This window comes from Centroberyx gerrardi, chromosome 10, assembly GCF_048128805.1.
Source record: "Centroberyx gerrardi isolate f3 chromosome 10, fCenGer3.hap1.cur.20231027, whole genome shotgun sequence".
Lineage (NCBI taxonomy): Eukaryota > Metazoa > Chordata > Actinopteri > Beryciformes > Berycidae > Centroberyx > Centroberyx gerrardi.
In genome coordinates, this window is record NC_136006.1 from 2,691,253 (window position 1) to 2,705,564 (window position 14,312).

General features: G+C 40.9%; 2 protein-coding genes and 1 pseudogene across 2 annotated transcripts; all 3 read right to left on the reverse strand.

Annotated features, from left to right (window-relative positions):
- Nucleotides 1-2,952: 2,952 nt before the first annotated feature.
- LOC144539891 (olfactory receptor 52J3-like) lies at nucleotides 2,953-3,735 on the reverse strand (annotated as a pseudogene).
- Nucleotides 3,736-7,562: 3,827 nt separating this feature from the next.
- LOC139912114 (olfactory receptor 6E1-like) lies at nucleotides 7,563-8,480 on the reverse strand. The gene has a single exon (XM_071899816.2). The coding sequence runs from the start codon at nucleotides 8,478-8,480 to the stop codon at nucleotides 7,563-7,565; it is 918 nt and encodes a 305-aa protein (XP_071755917.2).
- Nucleotides 8,481-12,636: 4,156 nt separating this feature from the next.
- LOC139912115 (olfactory receptor 4B13-like) lies at nucleotides 12,637-13,572 on the reverse strand. Its single transcript, XM_071899817.2, has one exon. It carries the CDS (start codon nucleotides 13,570-13,572, stop codon nucleotides 12,637-12,639), a length of 936 nt encoding a protein of 311 aa, XP_071755918.2.
- Nucleotides 13,573-14,312: the final 740 nt, after the last annotated feature.

Consider the following 14,312-nt stretch of genomic DNA (forward strand, 5'->3'; position numbering starts at 1 on the left):
CATGCAAATAGTAATAAACACAATGAATATTGATCAAGTTTGTGTGTCCTGTGCCCTCCATATTTATAGACAATGGCTGGGTCCTTCAGGTCATGTGACACATCCCTGGATTCCTCTTGTCACTACCCGATCTGAGTCCCTACCCGATCTGAGTCGCTACCCGATCTGAGTCGCTACCCGATCTGAGTCGCGCATGCGTGCTGTCGCTGCCCGATCTAAGTCAACCGTAGATGTGAGTCGTGCATGCGCCATTTTACGACATTTTACCACAGCCGTAGTGACTTTTGCAGACTTGCAAAATATGATCGACTTCTCGTTTACTTTCAAGATTCATACCCGAATACATAATGTTTTGACACCGTGGCAAAACATCAAATTTACATTTGGGACAGTCAATAATAGTTCAGTCAAATGAAAATATCTTGTAATTACGAGATCAGGATGTACATTTGATAAGTAAGTAAGTAAGCTAGCTAGCTAGCTTTGGTGAACATATATGATTGGAAACAAAGTAGTATCCATTTATGGAATTATATTTATCACCACTTTGGCTGATGTGATGTGAAACATGATGGGTTTGTTTGCTACATCAGTTAACTAGCCAACTCGGTAACATTAGCGATTAATATAAAATGGCCATGGCGACATAAAAGCTATAGCTTGCTAGTGAGTCCGCATCAACCTTAATGCTATTCAAGTGCGAGACGATTACATTTCTCTTTCCAATTGAAGATACACATTAATCTGTGGTAGTGACAGAGCGAATGGCTGAAATTTAAAGGGGGGTCCGTGCCGTAAAACGTTTACGCTCGCGCATGCGCGACTCACATCTACGGTTGACTTAGATCGGGCAGCGACAGCGCGCATGTGCGACTTGGATCGGGTAGTGTCTCAGATCGGGTAGTGACACCTCTCAGTCAGTCGAATGGAATAGTATAGGACTCATTGGTGTCAGTACTTCGATACAGCCAGCAGATGGCGACAAAGACCATGAGTTCCCCACATAGGCTTTCTGTCTGTGTTGGTTTGAAGACTTTTTTTGAAGCCCAGCATGATCGCCGACCATCCCGATGAAAGGGAATTGACAGTAGAAATATGAATGAACTCTCTCGACTGACGCTGGATGTCAGTCGAGAGAGTAAAAATAAGAGCTTAGAGAATAGAGTAAAAATAGAGCTGAAAATACAACTTGCTGTGTACCACCTGGGTAGTCTAATATGTACATCACATTATATCGATAACTCAGCGGACAAATTGAGTCAAAACTATTTAATTCAAAGGGATTTGAGGGAAATTTAAGGACATTTTAAATCCATTTAAAACATGAATAATTTTTTTTAATGTATCGATACGAGGGGCCGGAAAATCGATACAGTATCATGGAAAAAAATATTGCAATACTCAGCTGTATGGATTTTTTTGCACAGCCCTAACTAAGAGTAGGACTGTAAAGGGTTTAAGGTGGATATCTGTGGTTGCTTTCTCCCTTGCAGGGATGTCAGGCAGCAAGGGACTTACATGAGGTCAAAGTGAGTTCCAGAATCACCAACGCAGAACAATAAATGCTCGCACTTACAGCAAGCCTACATAGACTTAAAAATGATGTTAGTGTTACCAGGCACACATGTACACGGGGGGAAGCACAGATGTAGGAAATTCTTAGGCTAAATATAAATTAGAAATTTTGCCACTGTACTGCTCTACTGAAATGTCATAACTGTACATATATATATATATATATATATATATATATATATATATATATATATATATATATATATATATATACATAATATGTACTGTCACATGTATGACAAGCTAAAGTTCCCTCATTTAGATTTGAACAAGCATTTACAAGGATTTCTTTTCCAACATAGGATACACTGCACCACTACTCCCCTCAGACCTGTTGTTAAAACTTAGTGACTTCCCATTTTTTCTTCATGAACAAAAGAAGAACAACAGTCTGTTTTGAATTTGAACACATGTACAAAGGGCTTCAGATTTAGTAGAATAGGGAGATAGTCTATTGCCATAAATCAAAAAGGACAGCAACAAGAGAAGTGACTTTAGAGACTGAATGCGGCACATACTGTATGTCTGCATAAACTTTTGCTATCCTCATCAATCTCATCCAAGAAATAGGCATATATTTAATAAATAACATTGTATTCTTTCTTTTTGTTTTATTCAGGTTTTTTGTATTATCAAATGCCCAGTTCACATGGTCACAAGATGCTGTAATTTCTACAAAAGTTGTTAAGTGTCAACACATGCAAAATCCAGTGAGACCAACAAACATGTGAGACAGGTGGGTGGAAAAACTAGGGACAATGTATTATAATATAACAATCTAAAGTAACATAATTTACAAACACAGTCAAGTAATAATATGTAGACCTACGGTATCCATGTAGCAGAAGTCTGCCCCTCTATCCTTTTCTTTGTTCATAGCACTGTGTTGCATGTCTCTATTATTAGGCTAATGACATTTATGATGAAAAATAAATTTTAAAATATTTCCTGTTCGTAAAATGACCACTCGCCCTGGATAACAGGATCAGCCAAACGCAGAACATGTAAATATAATGTAATGTGACACATATAAAACTAAAAAAAATAAATATTAGAGCCGATCCCATTTTATAAACTATAGAAAAATGTCCACACTCATGTAGTATGTATTTATGACAGTCTTTAATTTGCACCGCAGCAACAGCAACGTAGCTGTTTCAGCCCTTGGCCTTCCTCAGCGTTACATACTTGAATGCGGACATTTTTCTATAGTTTATGTTTTTGAGTCGGCACCCGATGAAGTTTAAGTTTTGAGTCGAGCACGCAGATTTTCTTTATTTCATGGATATCTCACTTTGGAACAAAAATCCTCATATCACTTTAAAGAGCTGAAGCTATGTTCTCAGTGCTATGGATGAAGCATACTGATGAAACAAGTCATTTTCTACTAACATAGACTAAACCCACAATTCTGTTGCGAATTTTGGTCAGTTTAAATCCATATATTAGAGGATTCATAACTGGAGGAACAAGGAGAAATTCTATGGCAATGAAGTTTTGAAGGCTTTGAGGTAAATCTTTTGAGCCAAATCGCATGTACATCAAATCAAAAACCATAGCAATAATAAAAGTGACTAAAGAGATTAAATGTGGCATACATGTCTGCATAAACTTCGCCCTGTCCTCTTTGGATCATACACACGTTTTAATGAGATACATATAAGACCAAATTATGAACAAGCCATGAGACACATAAAAGCCAATTGTAAAATATGCAAATACACTGTTTGAAATAGTGTTAGTGTCAGAGCAAGCAAGTTTAACAATCATCCAGTTTACACAAAAGAGTCTCTGAATTCTTGAGCTACATAACTTCAATCTAGAAGTTAGCAGCACATTGATGGAGAAAATGCACAAAGGTGTAAGCCAGGAGAAACACATCAAGTGAGAGAGCCTCTTTTTAGTCCTGACAGAGTGGTATTGCAGTGGTCGACATATAGCCAGATATCTGTCATAGGCCATAACTGCAAGAATAGAAGGATCAATGCAAGCAAATGAGTACATTACGAAAGCCTGAAAAAGGCATCCAGTATATGAGATGACATGAGAAGAAGACAGTAGATCCAAGAGGAATTTGGGATAGAAACCTGTCGTCCCATAAAGCCCATTGATGCAACAAACTGCACAATAGAATGTACATGGGCTCATGCAGGTTTTCATCTAAGATGATGGTCATGATGAGTGAAACATTCACAAACAAAATCACACAATAACACACTAAAGTGAGAGAGATGAGAGTGATTCTGTGATTCATCGTCTCATTTAACCCTGATGGAGTAAAAACTCTTATTATAGATTCATTATCCATCGTATGAGGAAAGAAAACAACTTTGGTCTGTAATTTCACCTTTATCCTTAGAAAGTTACCAAATCTTAAAATATCCAGGCTTCCCAGTGTCACAACATAATTGGTTGCAGAGTTAGAGGAGTATCCTGTGCTCTGTTCTGTAGCTCCATCCCTAACAGAGTGTGTTCTCCTTCCACACCATCTATTAATATACATGTATACTACAACAATTGGGAATTCAAACTATCTGATTATTAATCTGGAAGGGCTTGTGTCATCACCAGCTATAAATATGGCTGCGTGCCCGCGCACATTCTCTTTTGCAGACTGAAGGTCATGGAATTCCCTGAGAGACCATCGAACCATGGTTACCATTCCTTCTATTTCATCTCAGTGAACATGCCACTGTATGGTTCAGTAGTATAGTAAATTAAGTCAGGAGGAGGATGTAGTGGGGCAAACAAGGACATGAGGTACATACTACAGTTCAAAACACATTAGCCTTTAGTTTGTATTAGCCACACTCTGGAAATGGAGTACAAGGCTCTTAATTTTCACAAAATTATATGAAGACAAAAAACACATGCAAACATGTGGGAGAGTAACAGAAATAATGGTCCCCATAACATTAATGGAAAAATGGACAACACAACCACCAAATGATAACACCCTACAGCAAAAGAACCCCAAAACCATAGATGCTGGGGACATTTCAAGAGCACTCTGCTGCCCTAAGGTCAGAGAAGGCCACCAACAATGTCGCCACATTCAGAGAATAAAACCTGGTGAACGTCAGAGATGAAGCCCAGCCAGCTGCCGCACAAATTTCATTCAGTGAAGCACCCAGAAATAAAACCCATTAGGTAGCCACACCACTAGTGGAATGAGCCACCACACCGATTGGAGGGGGCACACCTGCAATGCTGTGGGCTATGGCGATAGCATTGAGCATCCACTGGACAAGGCCTGGGCTCACACTGAATCTCCATGGGCATAGAGAATGCAAGCAAAAATGCACTTTTAAGTGAGGAGCTTCAGAGTCAGACTGGCCAGGGGTTCGAATGGTTGCTCAGTAAGAGCATTCAGGACAAGCTCTGAGTCCCAAGAGGGGAGCATGCAAGTCTGTGGTAGGCGAAGCCATCTCACCCCTCTGAGGAAATGGCAGGCAAGAGGGTGTGAGCCAATTGTCAGGCCATCAATGTGATAATGACAGTCAGATATGGCAGCCAAATAGCTCATCAACATTGATTCAGCAAGCCCCTCTTCCAAGAGGGACTGAAGGAATGAATATCAGAACAACAGGGACATTGCACAATACTGGATCTGACCCCTGGAGCGGCACCAGCAACAGCAGCAGCCTTTGTACAGGAGGCCTTTGAAGCCTTTCCATTTAAAAAGACACAACTTTCCCTTTAATTTGGTACCAAATACATGGCAAGGTATTTGGTACCAAGGTATTTGGTACTAAGGTGATTCAGGGCGTCACAGATCCTTCCTATCTTGGCTAACGATAAGCTTTCAAAATACATACAAAACCTCCAGCGCTTCAGCCCACACAGTAATAAGATCAGACAATAATAGTCGCCATACAAATATGGAAAAAGTCGCCAAATGTTTTTCTTTACCTTTCGCTTGATCCGGTCTGTGTGTAACTTCCTGCAACATTTTTATATTATTTTTGCATGTTGTTTTGCTGTTGTCTTGTGTAATGATATTTTGTTTGTTTTAAATTGTTTTACTTTCTTTTAACTTTTACTGTTTTAACCTTTGGTGTGTACTTTGTGAAGCACTAACTGTCACGGTGAGGTGTGGTGAGGACCCAAATGCAGGACAGCGAGGCAGGTAGTGATCAAACCCCAAGACTGGGTGTTTAATATAACGGGTGCAGGAAACAACAGGTAAACAGAGACGGGAGCACTTAACAGACACGTAACAGAAAATAATGAACCGACAAAGACTGACTGGGGAACAAGACTAATATACACATGAGGAGGTGATTACAAATCAAACACAGCTGGGGCAGACAGGTACACGTAGAACTAAAAGAACTAGACAAGGAAACAATACACAAAGAAATACAAAAACTAGACAATGAAGCAGGGACTGAAAGTCACAACCGTGACACTAACTTTGTTAAGATAAGTGCTATACAAATAAGCCCGTGGGCTTCACCCCTCCACATTGCCCCAAAGCCCAACGGCGGGTGGCGCCCGTGCGGCGATTACCGCCGTCTCAACAACGTGTCGACGCCGGACCGCTACCCGGTTCCGCACATCGAGGACTTTTCCGCCCACCTGGTGGGGAAAGTCATATTTTCCAAAGTGGACCTCGTTCGTGGATACCACCACGTGCCCGTCCACCCGCTGGACGTCCCCAAAACGGCGGTGATCACCCAATTTGGACTGTTCGAGTTCCAGCGCATGCCGTTCGGCCTTAAGAACGCCGCACAGACCTTCCAGCGCCTCATGGACTCGGTGCTACGGGACCTGCCTTTCCTTTTCGTCTATCTGGACGACATCCTCGTCGCCAGCACCTCCAAAGCGGAACACCTGTCCCACCTTCGGACTCTCTTTGAGCAGCTCAGCCAGCACGGGCTGATCGTCAACCCAGCCAAGTGCCAGTTCGGGCTGACCACCATCGACTTCCTTGGTCACCGCATCACCAAAGATGGGGCAGTCCCCCTCCCGTCGAAGGTGGACACCATCACGAACTTCTCGCGCCCGCTCACGATCAAGTCCCTGCAGGAGTTCCTCGGCATGGTGAACTTTTACCACCGCTTTATCCCCCAAGCTGCTCGACTCATGCGACCCCTGTACGAGGCTCTGAAAGGCAAGGCCCCCAAATACACGTTGGACTGGTCCGCGGAGAGGGACAAGGCATTTACGGACGCTAAGACTGCTCTGGCTAACGCCGCAATGCTGGCGCACCCGTCACACACGGCCCCGATCGCCATCACCACGGACGCTTCGGATTATACCGTCAGCGCGGTGCGCGAGCAGTGGGTGGGCGGTGCTTGGCAACCGCTCGCTTTCTTCAGCCGCAAGTTACGCCCCAGTGAACGGAAGTACAGCACCTTCGATCGGGAGCTCCTCGGCCTCTTCCTCGCCATTCGACATTTTGTGGACCACAAACCGCTGACGTTCGCCATGGCCAAGGTGGCCGAACCGTGGTCCGCCCGCCAACAGCGGCAGCTCTCCTACATTTCGTTTCATTTAAGATTCTTATATAAACTGTTCAACACGGCGGCGGCGGACATGGCAGCGGGTGGGGTGAATCCACATCGGGGATATAATAATTATGCCTAATGTAATGTGATGTGCTTGCATAAATGGACATCAATATGAGGAAACATTAATGACAGATCAAGGTAAATATGTAGGCCTACTGTATCTATGCTGCAAAATATTACCCCTATATTGTTTTCTTTGCTCTTAGCAGAGTGCTCTTGTTCCTTAAACATTTTTACTGTACTAGTTGTAATGATAGTGATGTGCAAAATGTTAACTGTTTCTGCTGATTACATGTATTGTTAGTTTGCGTTGGGTAAGAGTGTCATCTAACTGCTGAAATAAACACAACCAATGTACAAATCAAGTACATATACAAACAACAAAGTATGTTCATTGTGTTAAAAACGTAATGAGAGTTGGAGCTCTCCTCACAGGTCAACTCATGAGCGTTGTCTAGATACTTCCCAACTTTAACTATATAGAAAACCCAGAATTCTGTTTCTAATTTTGGTCAATTTGAAACCATATATGAGGGGATCGACAATTGGAGGAATGAGGAGAAATTCTATTGCCATGAAGTTCTGGACGCTTTGTGATAACTCTTTGGTGCCAAATCGCATGTACATTAAATCAAAAAACAAAGAAACAACAACATTGAATAATGAAAATAAATGTGGCACGCATGTTTGCATGAACTTCCTCCTGTTCTCTTTCGATGTTTGGCATGTTTTGATCAGATACACATAAGACCAAACAACGAAAACAGCATGGATGAAATAAAAACTAATGCTAAAATATGGAATTATATTGATTGCTGTGGAGGCAGAGCAAGCTAGTTTACCAATGAACCAATTAGCACAGTAGATCTTTGGTATGTGTGAGCCACATAACCTTGATCTCGATGTTGTTATTGTGCTCATGAACATCAAATAAAGGGGTAAAAGCCAGGTCAAAAAGACTAACAGACCAACTCTTTGTTTAGTCATAACAGAGTGGTAAACCAGAGGTCGACATATAGCCACATATCTGTCATAGGCCATCAGAGCTAAAATTGAGAAATCACCACAAGCTGAGAAGTATATCACAAAACCCTGAAGCAGGCATCCAGCATAAGAGATGACATGAGAAGGAGACAGTAGATCCATGAGGAATTTGGGGTAAAATCCTGAAGTCCCATAAAGTCCATTGATGCACAGATTACACAGGAAGATGTACATGGGCTCATGAAGGCTTTTATCCACAATGACAGTCACAATGAGAGTCACATTTACCAGCCAAATCACGCAGTAACATAATAAAGTGAGAGAGAAGAGGATCAATCTGTAGTTCGCTGTGCCATTTAACCCTGACAGAGTAAACACAGTTATAATTGAAACATTATTCATCATATTGAAAACTTTACAGTTTGCTTTGTCGTCAATCTAATTCCACAACAACAACCATCTATAGATAGAAAATTGCATTTGACCTAACCTACCAAGTTGCTGGAGAAGAAGTGGACATCCTGTTCTGTGTCTCTCCATCCCTTTCATGGTGTGTTTTCATTCTACCATTTGTTTATATCCTCTCACGGCAGCAACAACCAATGAGTTGGTTCAGATGGGAATTCAAACAATTCAAACAGTGAGCTGATATGAGTAAAGCCTGTCCAGATCACAGCGCAGACAGTAAGTGTTTGGCTTTTTGGTTCATTGAAGAGAGAGCTGAAGTTGACGTCATTTCCGTCAACCCTTGGGTTGACTTTACCCTATGTCAGTGTATGGGAGGTTACTTCATATAAACAATCTAAAAAGCTTATGGCTTTGATTTTGAAATATGTTGTAGTAAGCGTCAACACGTGGGTGTAGGTGTGTCTACCAACACCACCCACCCATCCTAACTCTACAAGCTACCAGTTACACAAACAAAGTATTTTCTGTAAGTTTCTACGCCCTAAAGCAGAAACGTCTAAAGGTTCATGCTACATAGTGAGCCAAGAGGTGAATCTCAACACCTTCCATTGCTTTGTTTCAGTGCCCAAGAAGGGCAATAGCATTCAGGCGGCAATAGTGTCGGCCTTCTGATAACGTGTGGGAAAAGGACCTGTCCTTGCCATGTGTGGCAGGCTCAAGCACAGTGAAATCTATGGCTACAACCTCTAAAGGTGTGGATGCAAGAAAGGATCTCATTGGAGGGTGAATCTGTTTTACAGATAATTTTTTGGGCCATTTTGGATAGTTGACAGTAGAGATAGACAGGAAAGGTTAGGAGAGAGAGGAGAGGATAACATGCAACAGAGGTCACAGGCCGGATTCGAACCCAGAATGTCACGGTTGCGTGGTATGCGCTTTAGCTAACTGAGCCACAAGGACACCTGGAAGGGGGATCTTTTTAGAAAGGATACAATGCTGACAGTTTTTGACCCACATTTCAGCATTCCCATACATCCCTACCCAGAAACATCACTCCTCAAGTAAGTGTAAGTTGCTCTCTATGCCTTGGTGTCCCATAGAGTCATGCACACTCTACAAAACCTGATTCTTCAAGCAGGTCAGTAAGAGCAGTTGAAAACACCCCCCATGACGTATATCATCAACCACCCAACACAATAACCCATCTCTCTCTTTGACATGGTTCCACTGCTTTAACAAGGACTTAACAGCTCTAGGTAGACTCTTTCTTTCCTGGCTATTTGGCTTTCGCTTGTGATCCCAAAACGGCCATAGCACACTAATGGGTCTTGTCTCTGGAATGTACACAACTCATCGTTGGAAAAACCAGGCAAGGTAGGAGTAGCCCCTTGAGTGCTAACACACACCAGCTTCCAGAGCATGAATATGGTTAACTTTGCAGCATTTGAGTCCAGCTGTGACTAATTCAGGCTCAAGGACTGTTCCTTTACACATGACATTACAAATAGCAACACAGTCATTAAACTCTGCATCTTCCCTATCAGCTTCCAGCTCCCCTGCTAAAGGCTGCCTAGAGAATGCATCCGCTGCTGTGTTGCACTGCCAGAAGTTCAAGCTTCATGCTGCTTAATTCTTATTGTTTCTCTCTGCATTTCTCAGCTGCCAGCTAGCATATACAATCACCCTTTTACTGTCAGCCTGTTGCTGATACAGGACAGCTCCTTAACCATGACTGCTAGCGTCGGTCCCAAGAAATTAATGGCCGAGTGAAGTCGGCAAAGTCAAGTTTAAATGTTTAAATAATTATCTCTAATCTTCTATTTATTGACTTTTTTATTTATGATTCTAATTATTTTGTATGGACTGTTTCTCTTTCATTCCAAAGAAATTGTTTTAAATGGTATATTATTAATAGTAACACAAACTGTTTTTATTTTCTTCCTTTCTTCCGCTGTCCCATAAAGTCCATTGATACACAGATTGCACAAGAAGATATACATGGGTTCATGAAGGCTTTGGTCCACAATGATGGTTAGAATGAGAATATTATTTACTATCCAAATTATTAAATAACACAGTAAAGTGAGAGAGAAGAGAGTGACTCTGTGTTCCACTGTGTGATTTAACCCTGAAAGAGTAACGGAAACATTTTCCATTATATGTAAGACAACAAACTGTCAAACTGTAACAAACTGTCTTAAGGCATAAAAAACATTTGAACACTAACATACCATGGTCAAGTCATTTTTTTACTTGAGTAACATTTGGCACACTTGGGGGATTTTATTCAGAGCTTTGATTGGGTCCTGTCCCCTCGATATAATTCCTACCAGATTCTTGAAAAGGTGTTCCAGACAGTTGGCCCAAGCATTTTAGCTATTGTTAACTGCTCTATAATTACTGCCGTGTTTCCTCCCTCCCTCAAACATGTGTTAGTTCAACCTCTCCTGAAAAAGCCCACTCTAGATCCTCTTGTTTTAAACAATTTTAGACCAATTTCTAAAATACAGTTTTTATCCAAAATTTTAGAAAACACTGTTTCCTTACAATTTCTTTTTTGAATAATAATAATATCTTTGAAAAATTCCAATCAGGCTTTTGTGCACACCACAGCACCGAAACAGCACTTATCAAAGTTTTAAATGATCAACGTCTGGCTTCTAACTCTGGTGGTTGTTCCATTTTAATCCTCCTTGATCTGAGTGCTGCTTTTGACACGGTTGACCACGGTATTTTAATCAAACGCTTAGAGAAATGGGTTGGCATCAGGGGCTCAGCTCTTGATTGGTTTCGCTCGTACCGCAGTGACAGAAGTCTCTCGGTCAGAACTGGAGGAGCCTCCTCTATTGGCCCCCTTTTCTGCGGTGTTCCCCAGGGGTCAATCTTGGGTTCTTTACTATTCTCTATGTACATGCTTCCCCTGGGGTACATTATTTGTAAACATGGTATCGACTTTCATTGTTATGCTGACTATACTCAGCTATATGTCCCACTCAGACCTGGCAAGGGAGGCAACATGGCCCATGTTATGTCTTGTCTTGCTGACATTATGTGCTGGATGTCACAGAACTTTCTCCAGCTAAATGAATCAAAATCTGAGATCCTTTTATTTGGCCCCCCAAACATGGTCACCTTTTTCCAGTCCACTCTTGGCACCTTATCCTCCAATGTTAAACCTGCTGCCCGTAATCTGGGAGTATTGTTTGACTCTGACCTCTCTTTTGATGGCCAAATAACTAAGGTCGTCCAAACATGTTTTCTTCAGCTGAGGAACATTGTTAAAATCAGGTCCTTTTTATCCTTTAAAGACTTTGAAAAGGTGATTCATATTTTTATTTCCCCATGGTTAGACTACTGCAATTCTCTCTACTCGGGGCTAAGTAAGAAAGCCATCTCCCAACTCCAGTTGGTACAAAATGCAGCTGCGAGGCTTTTAACCAAATGCATTATGTTAATTATTGATTGTATCCATGTGATGTGGCTTGTACATATTTATAAAAACAATATGAATTAAGATGTGATTACATATATTACAAAGACAAAAAGAAAAATAAGAGTTTGAGCTCTCCTCTCAGTCCTGTTAATGAGCGTTGTCTAGCTACCCCAGGTTCATAATTGGAGGAATGGGGAGAAATTCTATTGTCATAAAATGTTCTTCTTCTTCATCTTCTAATCTAAAATCAGTGTATCAGCCTTCAAAATTTCATTAATTTTTCTGTTATTTCAAGATTAGTGAACAGTTGTAGTCACTAGGTAAATGTCATGCAACATTAAAATGATCATTTAAATAGAGTGTATCACACTGAATACCTGATAAACTGTGTATGATATGAATCATTTCTTAAATTACTTCAGCAGAGTTAGTAGTTTTGCCACCTTCAGTGCAAAGACAGTACCACCAAGTGTATGGGAATTTGTGAAGTGCTGATCTATTTTGAGTTTTAGACTTCCAGTCAAAGATCGTCCTCAGTGAGCCTCAATCAGACTTTCCTACTATTTTAAGAAATTTGATTAAGATGCCCAGATATTTAATTGTATTCTCATAGCAGAATGGATGTTCTGTAGACCAGTTGTGTCCAGTAATTTGTTTTCCACATAAATCATGACATTTATGAGATTAGTACAGGTTTTTGTAATTTTCTGAGGTATCAATCTAAGTTTTTGTTTTTGACCATGATAACATCCTGAAAATATGTCTTCTAATTTCTGGTAACTTCAGGCCATACACAAGAGGGTTCAGAATTGGAGGAATCACTACAAATTCCAGTGATACAATTACAGCAGCAAATGGATTTAGCTTTTCAACATTCAATCGACTGAGGGCAATATCACAAAATGCTGTAATGGAATAAATAACAAATGAAATAGTGTGTGGTAAACAGGTTTGGAACACTTTGGCCTTGAATTCTGATGAGCTTTTCCTACAAACAAGCAGAATTCGCAAGTAAGTATACAAGACATAAGCCAGGGGCAGAAAGGCTGTGATTGTGGTTACTAACAAGCCAACAATGTTGTTGATGGCAGTGCTAACGCATGACAGTTTTGCAATATTCCAGATGGCACAGTATACTTTTACAATCTTATTACCACACAAGGGAAGCCTGATGGTCAAATAAAGACATACTGCAATAGAAAAGGCCGGACAGATCCATGCAAAGGCTGCCAACTTCAAGACTGTTTTGGAGGTCATCTTGCTGTGATAGTGTAAAGGCTGACATACAGCAACATATCTATCATATGCCATAATGCTCAGAATGGTGACTTCATAGGATGCATAGGTATAAATAACATAGATCTGAGTGAAACAAGCTGGACGTGAGATCAAATGAGTATCAGATAGAAGGTCCATCAGGAATCTGGGGAAGAAGCCAGCAGAACCATACAGAGAGTTGACAGACAGACATGCAATGAAGATATACATTGGCTCATGTAGCGTTCTCTCTTGTGATATTACCAGTATAATCATGAGATTAGCAGAGACAATAATGGCAAACAGTAGGATGCACAACACAAAGGCTGGGTAGCGGTAGTAGCCTATATTCACATGCATGGTGAGGTTGAAGTAAAAGGGAAGAGTACCGTTTTCCATTTAACCCAAAGATTGAACTACAGATTCTTTGAGAAAAGAGAATAATCAATATTTATATCCTTCTTGTGATGCAACCTTTCGTCATTGTTTAGAGAAATCACTGGTCTGATTTGACTGTGGTTGTGATTGCTGTATAGAGGAAAATTGAAGCAGACAATTGATTAATTTTTAACCAAAATAATTAGAAATAATGTAGAAATATGTACGCAATATATTTTTGAGCATGAATATATGAGGGCCTATTATCTGTAGTCTTTGGCCGATTTAGTTTACTAACCTGGTGCCTCAGAGAAGGTCTACATTTTGCTGTTTTCGAGACATCGCTTGCCAGACAGAGCACAGTTGTGAGTTCATGGGAGGAGTTGAACAACTTTTATCTTGTTTGACCTTGTTTGATGTGATGACAGTCATCACACTCTGGAGAATTTAAAGTTTTTCCCACAACGCATTTTATGATTTTTGATATAGGATTAGCTTTGCCATGAATAATATTTAACAGGTTGGACCATTGTGATTCCCTATCCATGAATCTGAACTACTAAATATCAAATCACAGGATTTCGCAATCACAGAAGCCTTCACAGAACATGGTTTGTGCCATTACAACAAGGCAACATGTCATCCTAATAAATGATGCAGCCCTGCTCAAAGTCGTTCTCCATCCAGCTGTCATACCCCCTTTCACTTGTGAAATAACATTCGCTGCAGACCTTTTGGCCTACCGATACCTCTCTGCTGAA

Excerpts from the sequence above, each read along its gene's own strand:
- LOC139912114 (XM_071899816.2), bottom strand. The coding sequence starts at position 8,480 with ATGATGAATAATGTTTCAATTATAACTGTGTTTACTCTGTCAGGGTTA.
- LOC139912115 (XM_071899817.2), bottom strand. The coding sequence starts at position 13,572 with ATGGAAAACGGTACTCTTCCCTTTTACTTCAACCTCACCATGCATGTG.